The 24,084-nt window shown below is 38.1% G+C and overlaps 1 protein-coding gene across 3 annotated transcripts; it reads left to right on the forward strand.

The window, feature by feature from the left end:
- The first annotated feature begins 1,050 nt into the window (after nucleotides 1-1,050).
- Nucleotides 1,051-22,817, forward strand: LOC137962278 (apoptosis inhibitor 5-like protein API5). 3 transcript variants are annotated; one of them, XM_068809055.1, is made up of 16 exons: nucleotides 1,051-1,399; nucleotides 1,494-1,655; nucleotides 6,127-6,226; nucleotides 6,307-6,372; nucleotides 6,641-6,723; nucleotides 6,897-6,971; nucleotides 7,198-7,347; nucleotides 17,216-17,281; nucleotides 17,379-17,444; nucleotides 17,594-17,704; nucleotides 18,005-18,091; nucleotides 18,169-18,275; nucleotides 20,113-20,227; nucleotides 20,310-20,375; nucleotides 20,484-20,584; nucleotides 22,335-22,817. In XM_068809055.1, the coding sequence occupies exons 1-16, from the start codon at nucleotides 1,322-1,324 to the stop codon at nucleotides 22,537-22,539; spliced, it is 1,638 nt and encodes a 545-aa protein (XP_068665156.1). In that variant the 5' UTR covers nucleotides 1,051-1,321; the 3' UTR covers nucleotides 22,540-22,817. The 3 variants fall into 3 exon arrangements, with proteins under 3 accessions (XP_068665156.1, XP_068665157.1, XP_068665158.1); XM_068809056.1 differs by having other exon boundaries at nucleotides 17,382-17,444; XM_068809057.1 differs by having other exon boundaries at nucleotides 20,310-20,370; nucleotides 20,481-20,584; nucleotides 22,335-22,453.
- Nucleotides 22,818-24,084: the final 1,267 nt, after the last annotated feature.

Below are 24,084 nucleotides of genomic sequence, written 5' to 3' on the forward strand. Positions count from 1 at the left end.
ACCACCTCTTGAGAAACCACCTGGACCAACACAATTAAGTTTTGTTATCATCAAAATCAAGAAGGGTGTCAACACTCAGTCAACACAACTCGTGGAATTCTTCATAGTAAGCTCCTCAACACCTCTTCTTTGGTACTTCTACTTCTGCCCTTCAACTTAGGTATCAAAAGCACATAGAGACATTGCTTGGATAAAACAAAAATTAGAGAACAAAATATCACTTCTAACCTAATGGCAAAATTTCATATACTAGTTAAAATGGTCTAAGCCTGAAAAAAAAAAAAACTCCACTTAAATTCAAAGGCATATCGAAAAGAGTAACAATAACAATGCCACTTGTGATAAAAACAATTACTCGACTCTAGCTGGATGTAGGGCGTAGTCCTAGCCATTGCAAGTAGTGGGTGTACAAGCATTGTTTAAAAATGATAAAAAAATGGATAACAAATAGATAACAAATTAAACAATTGAGGTTTAATAGCCTACACTTGTAGAAACATGACTTATTACTCAAGAATAGTGAGTGAAATTTTTATGATAACAAGTCAAAGAGGGATTTGTGTCAATGTATAAAAATCGATCTGATCATGGACCCAAAGAGGTGATTGAATCCAATCCAACCTAGTTCAACTAGTTTTAACTTCCGATTAAACCATATAATGTCACCATAACATCATAAAATAATAAATAAAATAAAAATATTATTTGGGGAAAGAAAATCGTCCTATAGAAGGGGATGGGATGCAAAAGCCTTACACATCCCACCTTTTTTTGCTAGAGTGGATGGGCCCTCAACTCTCAATTTTGCTGTATAGATGTTCCACCCTTCTCTTTGATATGCAAAAGTGTCATAAAGGAACCTAACCTTCCCACTATCTGTGCAGTATGATGGGGCCTCCTCTTCCCTTGTTTGCCCTCAAGATGTCATACTTATCTTTAAGCAAGGGTAGTTTCGTAAATCTTGATCTGCCGCTCTTTACCCATCGCCATATGATTCTTTTTCTTTTCTGTTTTTCGTTGTAATACTTGATGGTTCAGCAGTCGCGAGGGGCAGTTTGGCTGAGCTTAACATCTCGTACAGGCAAAAACCCTTCTTCTTCGGTTCATTACGTCACGGATAATAAGGCTCCTTTTCTTCTTTCGCAGTCCTTTGTATTTTCATTTTCTGGTTTTCTCCTTCTATTTAACACAAAGGAATAGAATAAGAGCCCACTGACTCGGCGGAAGGCCTTTGCTCTTTTTGTTGTTTGGTGCTAATTTCTTCCTTTTCGATCTCCATTTTTGGTTTACATTCTCTCTCCTCCACTTTCCTCTGCCGTATATGGCTGCTGACGCAACTGGCATTGACAAGCTCTATGAATATGGGGAGCGTCTCAGTGAAGCTAAAGACAAGTCTGCGGTCAGTTTTCTTTTCTATGGCTAAATAATTTTGTTTGAGGGATTGAAAATCTTCTTGCTTTTCCGGGGTTCAGAGTTTGTTTTCCTGTCTGCAGCATGTCAGTGACTACGAAGGGATAATCAAGGCCGCAAAAGGCAGCACGAAGGCCAAGCAGTTGGCAGCTCAGCTGATCCCAAGATTCGTCAAGTTCTTCCCCGGGCTTGCTGCAGACGCCATCAATGCTCACTTCGATTTGTGTGAGGATGAAGAATCTGCGGTGAGTTTCTGCTTGTTTCTTCTCCACGAATTTTTTTGAGGGTTGAATATTTGATAGAGTTTATTTCAAAAAGAATATTTGATAGAGTTTGAAAGTTTAGTGTTTTTGTCCTGCCTTTGGTTCCTACTACTTACCAAGCAGTGAGTATACTGTTCAATGGGAATTACTATCTGGGGATGCTCTGCTTGCCAAAAAGGAAAAATAAAAGGCTATTCGGAACTTCTCATGTGAGCATTTCTACTTTGAAACTCGTTATTAGCTGAGTGACAGTCGGATTCTTGTTATGTAGGATGAATTCGAAAAACTGTTTTCCAGCCTTTGCGTCATGATAAAGTTAGTGGATTAGGATAAATTGGTAGTGGACATTCTAGTGTTTTCTACATTTTGTCCTTTGCATTCTTAAAGGCCAGAAAACTGAAGTAGCTATATTAGAACCAATATTATAAAAATCGACATGGTCACCAACCCGTTAAGGCAACCCAGTCTGGTTGAACCCAGGTCAGTCAGTTTTAAACATTGGTTAAAATGGTAATGGCATCAGTTTACTTCATTTAGCTATAGAAAAAGAAAAAAAAAAGAATGATTGGTTGTGTTGCTGGAGGGGGCTGGGGGCGCAGACCCTGTGCTTCACTTATTAGTGGGGGAGCTGGTGCTGTCTGGTGGGAGTAATGGGGGAGGGTGTGCTGGAACCCCTCTTCTTCCTTGACTTCACTGTTACAACAAAGACGTCAGGGAAGAAGGGGAGCTGTGCCCCACCCCTCCCCTGTTGTGTTTTCTGAAGGGGGAGTGGGAACTGTCTCCCTGCCAGGGTGCAGAACATCCACTGTTAGGATGACGCTCCCTCCTCCACATGCAGAAACAACTGGGAAAGGCAGAGGTAGCCCTCCTCCTTCTCCAATGTCTCTGTCTTAAGAGAGATGTCGAAGGAGGAAGGATCCTATGCTCCTCCATTGTTTCTACTGGCGGAGGTGGCTTGCCCATCAGCAGAAGAAGGTGTGAGGGGTGGGACTCTGCCCACCTTCGCTCTCCCCTCTCTTGGTCTCTGTTGTGTCACGTGAGTAATTTCCACTCATGAAAGCGCGATCCAGTGACAAGGCCAGGTCAATGGTTCACCGGTTGAACCACTTAACCCAGCCTGGTCAACCAGGTTTTGATCCATTTTTAATCTCTTATGCTCTTGATCCGGACAGGTGCCCTGGTTTGGGTTGTATAACTGAGATAGGAACCTGGGAATGTGAGCCTAGGATGAAATAACGGAAGTGGCTTTGGTGGATGTCCAGAGAGTTATGTTGGCTATGAGAGGGTACCTTGGAAGTACTATGTAAGTTCTTGCAATGATTGATAAGCAGAAAGCACATCTGATTGATTATAGTTTTCTTCATGAGATCGCCATAGTGAGAACCACTGTACTCAGGGGAAAAAAATTCTGAATTTGTTATGATGCGAATTAGTGGTTCACTAAGTGAGAGGTCAATAAAAAAGTACTTCTAAACCCTCTAATTGTAGGCAAATATTAGGAGAAAAAGTGATTTTTCTTGAGAAAGTTGCAAATTGTGGTAGTGCACAAAGAGAGTTCAAGTAGTCCCCACATTACCAAGGACAATGAATCACCTGGTTCATGCATAAAATGAGAGAGTTTGTCTGTGATAAGTTGGCTGCATGCATATCCTCTATCTCAACTCTAATTTGAGGGTCCTATTGGTGCACAAGGAATCTTTGGAGAGATTGTGAATTCTCTAGAGAAAGTGCCCAAATATATTGGTGGAATCCATGTTACATTGAGAGTAAGCCACCTTGTTTATGCATAAAAAGAGAGAAGTGCAATGAGGAATGTTAAAGGAAATGAGGTGTGATGATGTTATCTTAAATTTCTCCCTTGGTTTTGAAATTGAAAAGTGTTAAGGAATAGTCTCACATGGATTAGTTAATACAAAGATCTTGAGTTTATTAGTTAGGAAAGAGGTTTCCTAAGTTGGCTAGTCATTTTGGGATGGGCCTTGGATCCAACTTCACATGGTATCAGAACATGCACTCATATGTGGGCCTACACCTAAACTATCCACTTGTAGAGCCAAAAAAGAGGGCCTACACCTAAACTATCCACTTGTAGAGCCAAAAGAGGGCCTACACCTAAACTATTCACTTGTGGAGCCACAAAAGAGGGCCTACACCTAAAATTATTTACTTGTAGAGCCACAAAAGAGGGCCTACACCTAAATTATCCACTTGTAGAGCCTTAAAAGAAGGTCTACATGTGAGGGGCAGTGTTAAGGAATAGTTCCACATAGATTAGTGAGTACAAAGATCTTGAATTTATTAGTTGGGAAATAGGTTTCCTAAGTTGGCTAGTCATTTTGGGATGGGCCTTGGACCCAACTTCACAAAAAAGTTACTTGTTTCCAGTTTGTATAGTGCACTTCACATTTACATACCTTAACATAAAAAAACTCATTTTCTAGAGAAAATAGATCACCTTGGAATGAACTTTCCTTTTCCTTTTCTTGAGGGTCTACTTTTTCTGTGCATTGACCGCCTCCTAAAATTAAAGGTTTAAGTGTGCCACCTTTTCTATTGCGCTTTCTATAAACTCACACTATCACCAAAAGCACATTCTCTTGAGAATTGAGATCTCCTTACAATAAACTTCCACTTTTTGTTGCCTTGGGTGATTTACTTTCTTTGTTCTCTGATTGGCTACTGGCAATAATGTTGGTGTAATGACAAAAAACAGTTATAAAAAATGATAAAAAACATTTGGAGATATGTTAAACTTAGATTTAGAACTTTTGATGACGTGGAAATAGATCAATGGAATGGACTATAATAGAATCAGACTTTACAAAGGAACATTCTATCATTTTTCTTTGACTAATTCTGCTAGATGTTTAACTAAAATTATTGCTGTAAGTACAAGTTAGCCACGAATTCCATGCTATTACCTATCTTAAACAAATTAAGTACAATAATTTGTGTTGCTTAAGTAGACTGGGCCTTTGACTAAATGACCATATGGGAGGATTTCTAGTGCAAGGTCTTGAGTTCAAGTTTCATGAGGGGAATTGGGTGTAGTGTGCATGTATAATCAGCGTTTAAAAAGCCACAATATTGCTTGTCCCTCATAAAAAAATAAGTTGAAGAGATTAGACCAAGATTTTCGATTTGTTGAGGTTCGATGAACATGAAAACTGTAAGGAGTTTTGAATGCTGGACCCAATTCTTGATAGTCCTTTGAAGGGCTGTTTTGCAGTTTGTTGAGTTGGAAAATTCCCCACATTGAGAAATGGGAAGAAAGATTAACAGGTTATATGATTAAGAAATAGGCCTCCTAAGTGGTTAGTCATTTTAACATGAATCTAGGCTCAATCCAATAGTGGTGCCAAAGTAAAATCTGTGCATGGACTAAGGCCTAGTTTGTGCTCAATAAGTTATCTATTTGTTGTTGGCTCCATGAGTCTGTGTGTTGTTTGCTCCATTGAGAGTTGGTGCCCATGTCTCAGGCCCATTATGTGTAAACCTGGGCATGATGAGAATATTGAGTAAGAAAAAGACTCACATCCAATAGGATTGAAGACATGTCCTCAAATGATTATTAGCCAAGTTACAAACTCTATTTCCTAACTAATAAAACCAAGATCATGTGGTGCAATTCTTTCCAGCATAGGTTTTAGAAGTTGTTGTGCTTTACTTGTTTTGAAAAAGGGGTAACTTTAGTGCATATATGTAGGTGACTTCACATGGTGGAAAGAACTGGAACAACATGATTGATTAGGTTAAACCCATCTTCTAACACTCCCCCTCAAGCTAGGGGTGAGAGTGGATAGGATCATCCCGTATAAAATGGCGGTCCATCATATCTTCTAAAACTTCTATTATAAATAGAAGTTTATTGTACTCAAATTACAACAAGTTAATGAAGTATTTTTCTTTATCAGAAATTCAACAAATATCCAAATCTTCCGATTAATCTTACTACTATCCTGTTACCAAGGAGAAGGCTATTATGGTTAATCTGACTACTCTATCATCTTGGAGAAGACTTTTAGGTATCTAGGATGTTTATATGCAGTAACCATTGAATGATTTTGTGATACTATCTCCTTGGGGATGGTAGATGAGGATAATTTTGACTGTAAAATTGAATTCCCAACTATCCTAGGGTTGATCGGGTGTGATTAAGGTAATTGTTTTATGGACATGTAAAAGTTGTATTTGTTTGCTTTCCGCATCTTGGTAATGACAAATTCCACTTCTGATTTTTAAAAGGTGTTCTGTATAGGATGAATTTTTGTGGTCCTTATCAATATAGTAAAAAAATGGAAAAAGAAAGCTAATCTGATTTGAGTTTATCTGATTATAGGTCAGTATTCAATCAATTTCTGGAAAGATGATCTGATTTATATATGTCTGAGTATAGGTCAGGATTCAAGCAATTTGTGGAAAGATGATCTAATTCGAATTTATCTGAGTATAGGTCAGGATTCAAGCAATTCGTGGGTTTCCCCTTCTTTGCAAGGATACTGCAGAGTACATTTCGAAAATTGTCTATGTTGTTGGACAACTCCTAACCGCTGGTAATTGATGTTATCATTAGTCTTCATAAACCCTTGTTATTCTTAGTTGCATAATGCATATTTCTTTTTAATTGTTATAGAGGAAAATGTGGAGCGTGATGCCGTGCAGAAGTGCCTGATGTCTATTTTAAGGCAGGACGTAAAAGGTACTTCTCTGATTTCTTTTTCAATATGTTTAACATATGGCCATCTGTGACCTATGTATGTTGATTGGACCAGCTGGCTTTATTTGCCATTTTGTGATAATGATTTCTTGAATATTTCTGCAAATGGAAGGATGTTTGCAGAGCAATGATTGGCACTAGGATAGGCATAAATGAATCTAGTCAATCTCTATTTCTGTGTTTGATATGGGAGACATTAGTGATCTGTTGTTTACGTCCTTGTTCTTGTTGATGTTTTTTCATTTTGCAGAATCATTAACATCTTTATTTAAACATATAGAGGGTGGTGATGAGAATGTTAGAGAAAAAGTTCTTGGTTTTGTCAGAGATAAGGTGTGGCCCATGTGATCAATGTCTGCTCTTCTCTGTCTCTCTCTGTTTCTCTTTCTCTGTTTCTCTCTCTGTTTCTCTTTCTTATTTTTTCCTGTTTAAATCATTAAAAGGTAGCAGAGCATTTTACAATGCTTTTAATTATTATGGTAAATATAGCTCAAGTTTCATGCCAGGTATTCCCTCTCAAGGCTGAACTTTTGAAGCCACAAGTGCAAATGGAAAGACACATTACAGATTTAGTGAAAAAAGTGAGTTGCATACTGTAAAATTTTAGTCACTTTACACACGCGCACACACACACACACACACACACACACACACACACACACACACACACAGATAAGGTAATCTAAGTTTATGAGTTAGATACCTAGCAATCAATTCAACTTACTACATGTAGTAAGTATTGAATGTTTATTATTCTTGTGCTCTTGATGTTGTAAAGAATTAACAATTTGGGTACTGGATTTGCAGAGTCTACAAGATGTTACTAGTGCTGAATTTAAGATGTTTATGGATTTCTTGAAGAGTTTAACCTTGTTTGGAGAGGGAGCTTCACCAGAACGTGTGCAGGAACTTATTGAAATCATTGAAGGGCAGGCTGATTTAGATGCCCAGTTTAACGTAAGTTTCATGTACAGCATGTAGTGTAGGTGTATGGAAGGTAGATATAGAATGAACAAAATAATGATTCATGCAATTATGCATTTTGACAGCTCTGTGCGCAAGATTCCTATAGACTGAATGATTAGTGCAGTGTGATACATGGTTTGCATCACTTAGTGTGTTCATCAATGTTTTGTTTTTTTGTTTTTTTTGAAGAAGTTTTCATCAATGTAACTATTATCTATGATATATTTTCTGTCAATATGTGATGGTGTCATGAATTGTAGAGCTATTAGGCTTCCTTATAGTTTTATAACTATAGGACTAATATTATTGGAAGTTAGCCTAGAAATACTTGCATTAAATTGGTTGGACATCTACCCTATAATGACTAAGCCAATTCAGGAGGCCATTTTCCAACTAATTACGATAGGATTTTTCTTGACACTTTTCTATATGGAACTATTCCCACTGACAAATTTGTAGATTTCTATAAAGATAAAATTATATAGTCAAATTTACGCACTTTGGGGTGGTTTTGCTTTCAATGAATGTTCCAAGTGATACTATCTTGATTTTTTTCCATGCCGTGGCATCGGCAAAGAGAAGGTCCAATCGAATTAGCTCATTATGTATCAATAATGAGGTAACATCATGTCGGACTTCGATTACTAATGTGTTGCTTAAGTTTTTTACAGACTTATATTCGGAGGAATGCCCTAATAGGCCAAAGCTTCAACACATCAGTCTTTCTCGTCTCTCTCCAGTAGTTGCCTCTTTTTTAGAGCGACCTTTTTCGGTCGGAGAAGTTGAACGTGCCGTTTTAGGCATGGAAAGTGATATGGCGCCAAGCCCTGATGACTTCAATGGAGATTTTTTAAAAAGATTTTGGCCTCGGCTCAAGGAGGATATCATAGCAATGATTCGTGGCTTCTTCAACAATGGTATCACCCTTCGCAGTATCGGCGCATCTTTTATTGCCTTGGTTCCGAAGAAAGCTAGTGTTGAGAAGCTAGGACTTCCGGCCTATCAGTCTCGTAAATGCTTACAAGATTATTGCCAGAATTTTGGCTCATCGTTTAAAAGTTCTTCTTCCAATAGTCATCCACAGAGGGCAAGGCACTTTCCTCAAAGGAAGAGAGATTTTGGTCTCCACTATGGCAGCTCATGAACTCATTGATCATTTCTGCCATAAGAAGGATCCAAGAATTGCTCTGAAGCTGGATCTTGAAAAGGCCTTCGACCCTTCGACAGAGTGAATTGGATCCCACTCAATGAGATATTGGAAAAATTGGGTTTTGGCGAAAGATGGAGATTCTGGATTAGAAGTTGTGTGGGCTCAGCATCTTATTCTCTTCTCCTCAATGACTCAGTTTGTGGTTATTTCAAAGGGACTAGAGGAACCAGACAAGGTGATCCGCTTTCCCCGCTTCTATTCAATTTGGTTGGTGAATTCCTATCTGCTATGTTTTACTTGGCGGGCAATCTTGGGTGCTTCCCTCCTACTAGTGCCCAACAGGCCTTTAATATTCCCATACTCCAGTATGCAGACGATACTATCATATTTGGAATCGGTAACACTAATGGTGCTAGAAAGATTAAAGCGGTTTTGGGTCTCTTCGAATTAGCCTCTAATCAGAAAGTCAATTGGGAAAAGACCTCTCTCATGGGCTTCAGTGTTAGCCCTAAGCTCCTTGCAGAGATGGCAAGTATATTTGGTTGCACAACAAGCCACCTACCAGCAACCTATCTTGGCTTGCCATTATTCAATTGATGTATTTGCAAGTCTTTGGAATCTGGTGGTTGAGAAAATTGAATCCTGGCTAGCAACCTGGAAGGGGCGTCTACTTTGTAAGGTTGGGAGGCCCATCCTCCTCAAGTCTTGCATTGCAGGCATTCCAAACTATGCTCTATCTTTTATGCCCTGTCTTACATCCATATGTAAGTCTATGGATAAACTCAAACGAAGATTTCTATGGAGGGGATCGAGCGATGCCTTTAAATATCATTTGGTCATTTGGGATGATGTATGTTTGCCAAAAAATATGGGTGGCCTGGGGATTCGGAAATCCAAGGATATGAACCAAGCACTGATACTAAAATGGTTATGGAAGTTCAATACCCATTCTTTGGAAGGAAATGGTTCTTGCCAAGCTTGGTGGCGACACTCATTGGTGCAGGAGGTAATCGGAGAGGTCTATCCTCAATATGGAGAGCATTATACCTTCTGCTTCCAAAATTTTCTTCCGCTAGTAGATTCTATGTTGGAAACGGCAGATCCCACAAGTTTTGGGAAGATTTGTGGATGGGGCAGGTGCCATTACAGATTACCTTCAGAAGTCTATTTCTCCTCTCAACTCGTAGAGACATATCAGTGGCCGATGCTTTTGAGGGGGGTGGTATGAGCCTACACCCTAGAAGGGGTCTATCGGATACTGAGGCTCTGGAGGCCAATTGCTTGATGGACTCAATTATCTCGGTTAAAATTCGTCCTTCGGAGGCAGACAAGCTTATTTGGTGGCCGGACAAAAGTGGCACTTTCAATGTATCATCTGCATATGGTTTCATTAATGGTTGGAATCCGTCTCCGAGAGAGCATGAGAGATATTTCATATGGCGTCTATGTGTTTCTCCAAAGATAAAATTCTTCATGTGGAGTGCCTATCAAGGCAAGGTTCTCTCGGCAGACGTGCTCAGAAGAAGAGGTCACCCCTCAATTGACCCCCTTGTGCCCTTTTTTTTGACACACTAAAGCTGAAACCACAAGCCACATTCTGCTTCAATGTATATTCTCCTGGAAGGTGTGGACTTCCATTCTTAGTATGTTGGGGTTACAATTCTGCATGGCGGCTGATCTGATCTCGTTCAGTAAGTCGCTCATTGGTACCCCTCTGCCTGGCCTTGAAAAAGTGATACTCTCTGTTTGTGCTAGTTTCATTCTGTGGGGGCTTTGGAATGAGCATAATCGAAGACGATTTGATCAAAAAGTGAATGTATAGATCAGGTTGTGGACCGAGTGGTGGGTCATATATCTACTTGGCTTCTGACTAAGAAGTCTTTCTCCTCATTTGTGGGCACCCCTATCCGTGAAAACTGGAGAAATTTGGCAATGATGCACTCTGGGACGAAGGTCCCGGTTTTGCAGGAATGGATTCCTCCTGAACCCGGTTATCTTAAGTTGAACTTTGATGGCTCTTCTCTTGGTAATCCTGGGATTTCTGGTTTTGGAGGGGTTATTTCGGATCATTCCAGTAATCAACTTTTCTCATATGCCAGCCCACTAGGCATATCCGACTCTATGTCAGCATAGTTTCATGGCCTCTCTAGGCTCCTTGTTTTAAGAGACAAGTGCAACGGTCCTCTTCATATCGAAGGGGACTCAAAGGTGGTCATTAGATGATGTGAGTGTGCATCCCCTCCCCCGTGGCGACATTGGGATATGTTTCGGGAGATTTTAGAAATTACCTCAATTGTATCTTGTATTTGGTCTCACATTCCGAGATCTGCAAATTCGGTAGCAGATGTGCTTGCCAAGCAGGGAGCTACCCTACAATCGCTGGTTGTAAGGGATCTACTCCCTCCTCTTTTGTAATTTCTCTTGTTTATATAAATACATCTTTATAAAAAAAAAGTGATACTATCTTGATTAAGTTATTCATTTGCATTTCTACTTCTGCTTGACTGGTTAGACCTTGTAAATTTAATAGGTGGACCTTCAATGTCTGCTTCCTTATCATAGGCTATTATTCTCCTTCTCCTATAGCCTTTTTTTTTTTTTTATATATATATCATATTCCATCAAGGGAGGCTTCCTAAGGAGAAGAGGTCATTGAGACAAATCAGATCAAGACAACAGAATCAAAAGCTTAAATGGGAATGGGGAACGAGTCCCTACAACAAAGTGTTACCAAGAGGGTAGGGGCACAGGTCTCATTGAGTCTTCCTCCTTGTAAAGCTATGTAAAAATTCTGCTGAGGAGTGAGATATCTCAGTGCTATTAGAGTTAAGGGTCCCATTAATTCTCAGGCCTGGAATGAGATTGCATTTTTTATAATTAGAAGCCACAATGTTGTGATATCTCGGTACGACTCATAAATGCACCTGACTCTCTTATCTGGACTCCATGCCGACAAGGTACGTTTTCTACTGCTTCTGCCTACAACTTCTTACACTCTCTCCACTCAACTCAATCCCATCATTTTGCTGCCGTTGTGTGGTCCTTACTTGCACCCCCTCGAGTGAAGTTTTTTATTTGGGCCCGGATGGTTTCAACGGGGAATTCTATCGCCGATGTTGGCCCTTCATCAGAGACGATATTGCCTGCATGGTCCACTCGTTCTATCAGCATGGCATCAGATATAGGAGCATCAGAGCTTCATTTATTGCCCTCATCCCTAAAAAAGAAGGGGCAAAACTTCCATCTGACTTCCGACCGATCAGTCTCACCACCAGTGCCTACAAGGCCAATTGCCTCAGGGCGGTTCTCCCTATTGCCATTCATCATGGCCAGAGTGCTTTTATCAAGGGAAGAAATATATTAGATTCGGCCATGGCATGTCACGAGATCATTCACCATTTTAAGGCTTTAAAGCTTCCCAGATTTATCCTAAAGCTTGATTTTGAGAAAGCCTTTGACAGAGTTAATTGGAAGCTTTTGGACACTCTCTTGGGGAAGATGGGATTCGGGGAAAAATGGTGCTTCTGGATTCAAAGTTGTATTTCCTCTGCAAGCTACACCATTCTTCACAATGGAACGGCCTGTGGGTATTTTAAGGGATCCAAGGGAATTAGGCAGGGAGACCCCCTTTCCCGTTTGCTCTTCAATGTGGTAGTGGAATATCTATCCTTTTGATCTATTCGGCCAAAAACTTGGGCTGGCTCCTCCCCAGGACAGACTGTGCAACCTTTGATGTGCCGATCCTTCAGTTTGCAGACGATACCAATTGCTTTGGGGTTGGTACTATGGATCAGATTCGAAAACTGCGTGTTGTATTGGGACTATTTGAATTGGTTTCTGGTCAGAACATTAACTGGATGAAAACCACCCTCTTAGGCTATCATATTGACTCACCTGTGCTTTAGGGTATGGCTGACTATTTGGGGTGATCAGTGGGAAATTTGCCAGTTACATATCTTGAACTCCCACTCTTTGACTCTCGGCCTTCGGCGACGCTTTGGTCCCCCTTCATTGAGAAATTTGAGAAGAGACTAGCTACTTGGAGGGGCAAGCTTTTATCTACTGTAGGGCGACTCTCTCTCCTCAAGTCTTGTTTGGCAGGACTGCCAAACTACATATTATCCTTCATGCACTGTCCGACCTCCGTTTGCAATAGGATTTATGCCATCCATTGGCGTTTTTTCCGGAGAGGATCAGAGGACACCTTCAGATATCATTTAGTGAGTTGGAAGGAAATGCATGCCCGCAATCGGGGTGGTTTAGACATCCGGGCCTATTAAGGAGATGAACAATGCCCTTTTGCTCAAATGGATCTGGAACTTCAACATCAAGCATAACAACGTATGGGGTGATATGGTTAGGTTCTATCTTCAACCTTCGGGTGCCTGGTGGAGGGAGGATGGTGCTACTCGCCTCCTATCCTCGATATGGAAATCAATCCAGAAGCTCCTCCCAATATTCAGAGATGCAACTTCCTTTCACATAGGCAATGGAAGGACCCTCCTCTTTTGGTCGGATGAATAGTGCGGCCCCCGCCCCCTCTCTGAGGACTTCCCGGGGCTCTCTAGGGTGGTGAGGGACTTCTCTTGCTCAGTGGCTGATTCTTGGAAAGATCGCTCATGGAGTCTCACGTTTCGCTGGGGATTAAATGATGAGGAAACTTCACCTTTTTGCTCTCCTCTCAAGACTCAGCAACATTACTATTTGTGAGCATGCAGTTGATAAACTGACATGGAAGCCCAACATTAATGGCCGATTCACAGTTGCATCTGCCTACTCTCTCACATTAGAAAGCAAGATTACAACATGCATGAGCACAAGGCAAACCTGGCATGGAAGCTCTCAACGCCTAGTAAAATCAAATTCTTTGTGTGGACGGCCATCAGAGAATAGATCCTCACCTCTGACAACCTCCATAAAAGAGGTTACACTGCCCCCGATCGTACTTGTCCCCTTTGTGGTGTGCACAACGAGACAGTCCAGCATGTTCTCTTACATTGTGATTTTTCTTGGCAAGTCTGGATGAAGATATTTTAGAAGGTTGGTCTCCAAATGGGGCTACATCAGGACCTTTTCGGCACCTATGAGATGGTTATGGGGATTCGCCTTCCTTGGTTGGGCAAGATAATTCTCTTGGCATGCCTTGCACATGTCCCATGGTGCATATGGCTTGAGCGAAATAACCAGAGATTCAACTCCAAGACTAGCACCCCGGATAATATAGCTTCTCAGGCAGTGGGCCTTATCTCAAGTTGGTTACATTCTAGGAAGGAGTTTGCTTCTCTATCGGGCGTTTCTCTTAGGGAAAATTGGGGTTTGATCGCGTATATGGCGGGCCCCTGTAGGAATCAGTTTATGGCTACCTGGGATCCTCCACCTTACGACAGCATCAAACTCAATTTTGATGGTAGTGCTTTAGGCTCTTTGGGCCGGTTGGAGTTGGTGGTGTTTTCAGAGACAGCAGTGGAGACCCTATTCTATCCTAAGCTGGCCCGGTGGGTATTGCTGATTCAAATACTGCTGAAGTGAGTGCTCTTCTATTCGGCCTCTAAATCTTTAAAGAGCGGCTTCATGGCAAGCTGCTTATCGAAGGAGACTCAAAGACTGTTATCAGTTGGTGTTCAAAAAATAGCTCCCCCTTGGCGCCACTAGCCAATCACTGATTGTATTGCTGACATTGTGTCATCCATTCATTGTAATTGGAACCTCGTTCCTAGATCGGCCTATTCTTTGACTGATAAATTGGCAAAATTCGGAACCTCCCAGCAATCTCTCATTGTTTGGGAAGGCTTCCCCTCTTGTAATCTGCTCCTTTGAGCTCTATTAATAAAATTCAGCATCATTTAAAAAAAAAAAATAATCCCACATTCATTTAAAAAATAATAATAATCCCACATGGATCCTCAACCAAAAATCATGTGGTTATTAGTTGGGAAAAAATGACCTCTTGACTTTGGCTAGTCATTTTGGGATGAACTTGGATGCAGAAGTTACACATCTAATGTTTTCACTAAAAAAATTTGTTTTTGTGTTTAAAATTGACTAGCCTGGCAAATTGCTTCGATGACCTGCTGCATGGTTTTGGGAATGCATTATAATTTCCATAATTTAAAGAACCTGTTTCAACATGAAAATCATCCCTTAGGGTGGTTATAATTATGAAGTAAAATGTTGGAATTATGAACTTCTTCCGTAGTCTGTTCTTCAATTGCCTATTACACTAAGAAAAGGGATCCAATCATGTACTCAACATCCACTCTCAAAGTATGTTTCCTTTAACTTTCTTTCACCTCATCAAGAAATTTGTTCTATCTATTTCATATATCTTTATTCCTCAAAATCATGTTGAAGTATTGACTATTTCCTTCTAGAAAGCTGCTGTGGAATAAGAGATGAAAACTTGGACCTTATGTGACCCTTCTCCAGGGGTAGATATCATATGCTGTAGATGGGTGTTTATCGCTAAACCCCATGCTGATGGTTCCTTGCAAAGATATAAGGTTAGGTTAGTTGCAAAGATATAAGATTATTTGAAACATTCTCTATAGTGGCTAGGATGAGCTCTAGTCGGATTTTACTCTCTTGGTTATTATTTTAGACTGGTCGATATTCCAACTAGATGTCAAGAATGTCTTTCTATATGGGGATTTAACTGATGAGGTGTACATGAAGCAATCACTTGGATTTGTTGCTTAAGGGAGGAGCATAGGTGTGTAGATTGCATGAGGCACTTTATGGACTTAAACAAAGTACAGTGCTTGGTTTGATAAATTTAGCTGTGTTGGCTGGTTTTGGGTTTATCAGGTCTAGTTCAGACAATTCTATGTTTATTCTTAAGAAGGAATTTGGAATTGTTTTATTAATTGTTTACGTGGATGACATTGTGATATCAGGTAGTAACAATCATGACATTTTCGAAGTGAAGGATTTTTTTGTGAAATGACTTTTTCAGATGAAGGATTTGGGGAACTTTAAATATTTCTTGGGCATTGAGGTAGCAATTAGTAAAAAGGGTATTGTGTATCTCAAAGAACATATATCTTGGACCTTTTATCTAAAGACAAGTTCACTTGGCTAAACTTATGACACTCCCATTGAAGTTAATCGCAACTTTGCACAATGAGTGTAGTCCATTCTTGAAGGACAAAACCTATTATAGAAAGCTAGTTGGAAAACTGATTTATGCTACTGTTACTAGACCAAATATAGCTTTTTCTATTGGACTAGTAAATTAGTTCTCAACAAACCCATGAAAAATTCACTTATAGGCAGTTTACAGAATTTTGAAATACCTACAGGGTGCTCCTGGTAATGGGTTGTTGTATAAAAAGAATGGGCATGTGGACATTATTGGATATCTGATGCTGACTATGCAGGTTCTAAACTGAACCATAGATCTACTTTTGCACTTTTATTGGAGAAAATTTGGTGTCTTGGAAAAGCAAAAGCAATCAGTAGTTGCCAGTTTAAGTGCTGGAGCCGAATACAGATCTATGGCTCATACTGTATGTGAAATGATATGGGTCAAGTCTCTTTTTGAAGAATGTGGATATATGGTCAAAGAACATATGCCTATGACACCTAATAAATAAGCAGCGATTTATATTACTAGTATCCAGTATTTCATGAATGCACCAAACATATTGAAGTTTATTACCATTTCATCAGGGATGCAGTCATGCGTGGGTTAATTTCTACTCATGTGAGAACATCAAAGCAATTAGGAGATATTTTCACTAAAGCACTATCTGGGAAAATATTTGGAGATATTTGTAACAAGTTAGGAATGTTTGATATTTATGCTCCAAGTTGAGGGGGAGTGAGGAAAGTTTTAGTAGTTAGTTTAGCATCTCACTTTCATTATTTTATGTTTATTTCCTTTTTTATGTACTCGCCCTCATCTCATGGGCATTATTGTCATTTTATCTTAAAAGTCATAATAAATAAAGTGAAAGTGAGGAGGAGAGTAGGTTAAATTCTCTTTACAACTTTCTTCTCCTTGGGATGCTTTCATCGTCTCATCTCTCTTTGCCCTGATATCGAATAGCTTCAATCTCTCTCTCTCTCTCTCTCTTGTTTAATTCTATTTCAGAAAGTTATTAACTGTAACTTCAAGCCCCTAGTTTGTCATGAGAGAACTAGATTTGAAAATAGATGCCAACAACTTTATATTTCTCATACTCTGTCTCCTCTCTGTTTCCTTCTCCATTCATTTTATTTGGCAATTCAATGGTCCTATTTATTATTATTGTTATTTCTTTAATAGCATTAGTAGTTCTTTCTGTCCTTTGTGGTAATCATCCCATTGATGTGGGATTGGAGAAATCTTTTGTCATTAATTGGGAAAAATCCTCCCGACTTTGGATGTTCATTTTAAAATAAGGAGTCTGTTCTATTGGGCTTAGGTTGTACCCCATTTATGTTGTCCACTCCATGTTCAAGGCCTGTTGTTTGTTTGTTTAGGCCTGGTTGTAAGTAGTGTTAGTACAAATAACTTTACTTCAGTTTTGGTTTTGAAAAATCATGGTTATTAGCTAGGAAAAGGTGTCCTAACTTCGACTTGTCATTGTGAGATAACCCTAGATTCAACTTTCACAATTAATAATGGTAGGTATGACTGTTTCCGGATGAAATTGTTGGTATCCTTTTGTTTTTTTATGATGTTTGATTGTGCCCTGAATTTAAAGTAATTTTGGTTTTATTTTGCAGGTATCTGATCTTGACCACATAGATAGATTGATTTCATGCATGTTGTTAGCTCTTCCTTTCTTTATGGTAAAGACTCAAATAATATTAAATTTTTTGCAGGTTATTTTGTAATGCAGGCACATGTTTTAGATTTGTTATCCTTATGTACTTTATTTTTCTTCAGAAGGGTGGCTCGAATAGCAAGTTTTTAAACTACTTGAACAAACACATTTTCCCAGTTTTCAGTAAGGTAATATTGTGCTTTATGTTTTTTCCTTTTTGAGCCATGAATTTTTTTATTTTGGTTGTTTGTTTCACTAGGCATGGTGAGTAAAGGTTGTAAATCTTAATCATGCCCTTTGTGGCATATGTCTGATTTCTTGGTTGTTCATTTTGTAGCTTCCTGAACAACGAAAACTAGACTTGCTTAAGAATCTTGCTGAAAGTTCACCATATACATCACCACAGGACTCAAGACAGCTACTTCCATCTGTTGCTCAGTTGCTAAAGGTGGGTATTTTGTCAGAGTTTTGTTGTTTATTTTGGCAGATCAATATGTTGCTCGACTTTTGCTACTTTCTCACTGCTCTTTCTTTTGGTGTTTGGTTTGAAAGCTTCATTGGTACTTCTGAAAATTTTATGAATGCCAGTGGCCTCTTTCGCTAAAATTTTAAAATCTTTTACTCTGCTCGTTTATGGTATAAAGTTTAGTGCCTTTGGGAAGGCTTATGTTTCTCTTTTTCTTATATTCCCTCAGAATCTGATATTTTTGGTATCTGGACCGAATGTGTTCTTTCTGTTTTTTCCCAGAATTACACTCCTCTTAGGAAAACTGAAGACATACAATACACCTTCGTCGAATGCTTATTGTATACATTCCACCATCAAGCTCACAAGGTTATTCTTCTCATCTCTCCTTAACAACTTCTTAAATGTCCTTTTTTAAATGCTCACAGACAAAAGAATATGTGCAGACACCCAATGCAACAAATTGCCTATGTGGTTATAAAATAGTGACCGGACAGCCATCAGACAGACTTGGGGAAGATTTCTCTGATAGTTACAAAGACTTCAATGAGAGGTAATCTGTTACGAAATGACTATTCTCCCTTTACAACTTAATTACCCAAATTATTTCATAAATGAAGCAAATTCTAAGGTCCTAGCATAATTCATCAATTTTTAAAAATAAATTATGGATTTGCTAGGCCAGATTTCAGATTATTTTCAAATTTCATTATAGTGTATGTTTGTCCTTTTTGCTGTGTCTTTGTTAGATTGAGTCCAGTTCAATCCCAAAATGACTAGTCGTTTAGTAAGCTTATTGCTCAACAATATAATCCAATAATATTTTTTAATTCTTATCAATGTGGGACCCATTCAACAATAGGCCTAAGACATAGACACAAACTCATAATGGAGCACAAATTGGGCCAGGACTCAAACAAATATCGTACTTTGATACCACTATTGGATCGGGTCTGGTTCTATCCCAAAATGACTAGCCACTTAAGAGACCTATTGATCAACAATATAACACAATAACACTTCAATTCTTGTCTGTGTGGGATTATTCCCACTCAACACTTTTATTAATTAAATAATTAATACCAAATGAAGGATCAAGATTCATAATGATTCAAAAGTAAAGTTTGAGATGTCAGAAATATGAAAATGTTGGCTTCTTATGATAGTTATCTCACAAAAAGCATAGTTCCATAAGCCATGAAGTGGAGAGTAGGGGAAAATTTGTAACTTCAATTTTTAAATTAATTTTGAAAACTGAAAACATATCTATGCTTGCTACTGTAGCTTCTTGCTTGACTAGGAGAGGGTTTTGAAATAAATGATGGCATTTTTTAAAATTGAGATCCACTGAAAGATGTACAGAATCTTTTTGTAGGGTTTGTACCATCATTTTCTATCACGGCTCTTCTTTCCAACTATGTCATGGCCACTTGGAAGGCAGCTTTTTGAAACTGAAATCATAGTCCTGTTCTGGAAATGAGATAAAGTTGTGTCATATTTTGTGATATTTGTGATTTGAAACTCTCATTTGGAAATCTAATCACTGTTGAGTGTGTAATTTTTTTTAAAGAATTATATAATGCAACTCTTGAGCTGTCACTTCAGAATATAAGGCTATAGTGGAGCATTAGAAAATAAAGATTTGAATTCTAATCCCCACTTTTCTAAAATCAATGGTTAAGAATTCTAGAGAGAAGATTTGGGTGGTTGAGGAACAGTTCAAAGTCTTTCCTTCTATCATTCACAAAAGAGAAAATGCAATACTTCATGATAGTTGAACCATTATGCTGCATCTCGATGGTTTAGAAGTCTTTTATTTTTCAATACCAGAAATTGAGCTAACACTGATTGAGAGCATGGGTATCTGGTTTGCCTTTTAAAATGGTACTGTTTACACATTTGATTTTCTTGTTTCTGATGAAAGCTCACCTTCTTTATGGGTGTGTTGCATTATTTATTAGCTGTAACAAAGAGCATTTCTTACTTGTTTTATGGCATGCACGTTTTGAAATTGAGTAAAACAACCAGGAAAAGAGAAAAGTGAGAGAAAAAAGAAGTGGTGATGCCTCGCATAGAGGCCGCCACGTGTCTTTGCAATAAGCAAGCAACTTATGTGGAAAAGACTGAATTGCTCCTTTCTATTACAGTCAATAAAATGTATAAACAAAACATAATTGAAAAACAAAACCGCGTAACTTTACACCATCACAAATACTTGTTACTATGAAGAGACAGGGTCACATACAAATTACTAAACTTTTCTTCTACATTCTAATGCATGTAATAATCAATCTTTTTTGTAGTTATGTAACAATCAACTTGATGACTGAATAACTGGAACTGTTGAAAGTGCAGCCTTGTTTATGGAATCGTTGTTGATTGTGCTGCAGGTTAACTAACCTTGAGGAACAAGCTAAGACAACAATGAAGAAATTAACACAGGGAATGGCTGAGCTAAATAAGGCAATGGCATCTGCTAAGACTGATGATGAAAAGTCCAGTATTGTAGGTTTCCCTCCAGAACCTGACTTGGCGACCATTTTCATCTTGCTTATCTTTATGAATGTTTTTTATTCATGCCACACAGAAAACAAAGAAGCAGAATACTACATCAGGACTACGGACTTGCAATAATATTCTGGCTATGACACAGGTAGAGAAGGGAAGAGAGGCTAAACAAGATGCTTTATGATAGCCATGTTTTCGTGTTTGCTATATCTAAAGCTTGAAGTAATATCTCTGCTCATTTCTTCCATGTCAGCCACTGCATTCAAAAACTCCATCATTTATTGGGGACAACAAGATCAAACTTTCATGGAAGGAAGCAGTGAAACCATCTCCACCTTCAACAGCTCCAGCAGGGTACAACTCTCTCTCTCTCTCTCTCTCTCTCTCTCTCAGTACTAGTGATTACAGCCACTGCTGCTGAGGGAGGCCCAATAGCCAAGATGATCTGCATCTGGGAGCCCAAAAAGTTACTTCAAGTAATAGAATTAGGAATAAAGATCACTTGAAAATGCTAGATAGGTCAGGAAAACAAAACTTTTTTTGTTTTATAAAATATGAGATTGTTTATCATAACAGTTTTTGAACTTTGAAGTAGCATGTTCATTTAAAAAAAAAAAAAAAAAAACTTTGAAGTTGCATGTAATGAAGAACGACAAATCATTTTAGAAAAAGAATATCTATTACGAGGGTCATCTTCTAATAGAGTCCTAATTCCAGTAGTTGTGGAGGAGAAAAAAATAGGTTAGAGAACTTGCCTGATCTTGTTAAATTTCTGGTATAAGGTATTAGGTAGTTTGAAAGTATTGAAGAGTAGGTATGGAAGAGTCTTATATGACTCTCATAGTAAGAATTTTCACAAAACCAGAATTAATATGGTGGAGTTTAAGAAGATTCTCATGGAAAGTCTCACAGAAGAGTCTTAGTTAAAAGTATTTTAGTTATGTTAGTCTTCTATTTATGTTCAATTATTCAATAATTTTAGGACTTATCTTTTAGTGTTTAACTTTGGGTCTAATTGGGGCAAGGTTAGTTTAATTGTAATTGGTTGTACTTGTTTCCTCTATTATAAATAGAAACTCACGTATTCAAATTACTTCAAGTTAGTAGAGTTTTTTCTCTTTTCTAAAAATTCAACTTGGTATCAGAGTGGGTTCTGTAAGTTGACTCGGTCAACCCACAAAGATAATGTGATCATTTTCTGATCAATCATATCTAGTAGTTTAGATTCATATTTTATCTTTTTTCTTTCTTTCTTATCCCAATATGGGTTGTTTTCTTGGTTTTCGCACCTCCATACTGAACTTTTCATATTGCAAATTATATATTGATGAAAAGATTTTGCAGTCTACTTTCCAATACCCGCTTGTAATTCTTTTTTATTAGGTTTTGAATTTAAAACCTTAGTTTTTACCTCTCTGATATGTTCTAATATTTGAGAGTTTTCAAATTGATTACCTACATATATTTATAGATCATTAAGAGTGTTTACCATGAGTTGGGTAAATGTTTCTTTTAATTCTTCGAGGTGATTTATGATTTTTTTTCAAAGAATTTTTGTAATTTGTTTTATGTCGCTTTCTATACCTAGACATAGGAAGGCAACATATTCGGCGGTATATTTTTCACAACAGCTCTTCATGAAGAAACTGGGATGAATATCCCCTAATAAATCCACTGTTATTTAACAAGGGATTTTCTTTGTCATGCCATCCATATGGATAGCCTATTATTGGACAGAATTGAGTTTATCCAGTTTTGGGCACTGTGTTGTATGAAGGACCGTTAAGTCCTTTTTGACTTACCAACTGTGGAGTATGGTACATTTGTGGTTTACAACAAATGTACATTTGCTCTGGATTTCAACATAAAAACATCTTTTCCAGATTTTCCTTGTTCTTTTTTTTTCTGTTTTTTGTTTAAAACTTAGCTTCCTGAACTTGCTTTTTCAGACGAAAGCGCACTGCAAGTGCTATTAATGGTTCTGGTTGCATCACACAGGAAATTATTGGAAACAATATTAAAACCCCTTCTCCAGAATTTCCTTGTTTTTTATTTTTTTTTCTGTTTTTTGTTTAAAGCTTAGCATCCTGAACTTGCTTTTCAGAGGAAAGCGCACTGCAAGTGCTACTAATGGTTCTGGTGCTGCCTCCTTGCCAAATAAAAAGGGACGAGGTGAAGTTGGGGTCCGTAACCAGCTTATGAATCGTGCTTTGGAAGGCTTGTCTCGTGGGGCTGGTATTAGAAGTGGAGGAGCTAGGACAAGAGGCAGGGGGAGGAGTGTTCGTGGCAGAGGAAGGCCCTACCGCTAACTTCGATAGGAAGGCCTGCATCAGTTGGAATTCAATGAGTTGGCTCTTGTTGTTTCTTGGCAATCTCTCTGGACGCAGGTGGTTCATTCAGATACAAGAGTGAACTCTGACAAAATGATCTAGGCTGTTTGATTTAATTCTTCTATTATTGCACCAAACTCTCCTCTAATTGTACCGGTTTATGAGTTTGTAAAAAATTGAGACTAGTGTAGCTTGTTTTGTATCACAGCCCTGGACTCAACAAGCAAATTGAGGCAATTGCTCTATATTATTGTCAATGTGTCTTCATTTCCTAGTCTGTCGCGGTAATAGAGGAAAACCTCTGGTCTAAGATAGTGAAAATTGGGCAATCTAGTAAAAAAATCCCAAAGAGTTATTTTTTGTTATATTTTTTTAAACTTCTATGCTACCGTAGGAAATGATTGAAAACCAAAATATGTTTATCTTCCCTTTGATAGGAAATGTAATCCTTAGCTTACAATTTTTCCAATCAACTTCCTTAATTTGAGTCTTCAACTTTCTTTTGTGTGTTGGGATTGGAACCATTAAAGAGTGAGATATTGCCAAGAAGAAGCCAAAGATGAGGTGGATAGCACCTCTAAACTCAATAGCATGTAGAGAGGGTGTAAGAATGGACTCTGTATTGAGGGATATAGATTTAATTTTCTGTTTTTGTTAGGAGTTTTCATGGTGTACTTGAGTTTAGGGTTATTGTTCTATGATTTATATTATTCCAAGTTAGGTTTTGTCATTATAAAAAATGGGAAAATTGTTGACTTTAAATTGTCTCCCTTATGGATTTTTATGATAACAAAACTTAATAGAGTTAATACTTTGTAAACTAAAATATTTCAGATATTTTACTTTCAAGAGACGATGCATCTCAAGATCTAAAATTTTCAAATGATCAAGCCGGCACAAGTCCTCAAGTGACATAGAAGAACATCTCTTGAAGAAGTACCCATGAAGTATAACACAATGAGAAGACTAGAGTTTTAAGTGTCAATGTTGTCGGAGGTTAAGATTGGAGTATAGTTGCATAATGTAATTTACCTTTGATTTTTGCCCCTTTCTCTCCCTTCTTAGGGTGAAGGGTAATAATATAATTATTATTTTTCTTATTAATATAAATATATTAAGAGAGGATTATGATGTCACTTAACTTAATCCTCCTTCCCTCTCTTAGCAATAAGTCGAGCTCATCAATCCTGATTTTCAAAGGAACCTTCAATAAAATCCCCAAAAGGAACCTTCAGTAAAATCTTGATTACTTCAGCTATAGGTCTTCAATTTATGTAAGTAGCTATCAAAATGACAAACAACACTAGGAGAATTTAATAAGTATTTTTCATAATTTTTGGATTATTTTTAATGAATTTTTAATGAGAGCTAGGAATAAGCTTGATTCTTTGTAACTACTAGTTGTTTGAACTTGGAATTTGTGCAATAAATACCCAAGTCATTTCTAGCCTTTAAAACAACTTCATTACCAAAAAGCTAACAACTCAATGATCGATTAATGTAAATTAATGATTGATCAACTAT

The sequence above is a fragment of the Aristolochia californica genome, unplaced genomic scaffold (assembly GCF_029961685.1).
Source record: "Aristolochia californica isolate CCGP_79_NKW_82.1479 unplaced genomic scaffold, dmAriCali1.0.hap1 SCAF_4, whole genome shotgun sequence".
Lineage (NCBI taxonomy): Eukaryota > Viridiplantae > Streptophyta > Magnoliopsida > Piperales > Aristolochiaceae > Aristolochia > Aristolochia californica.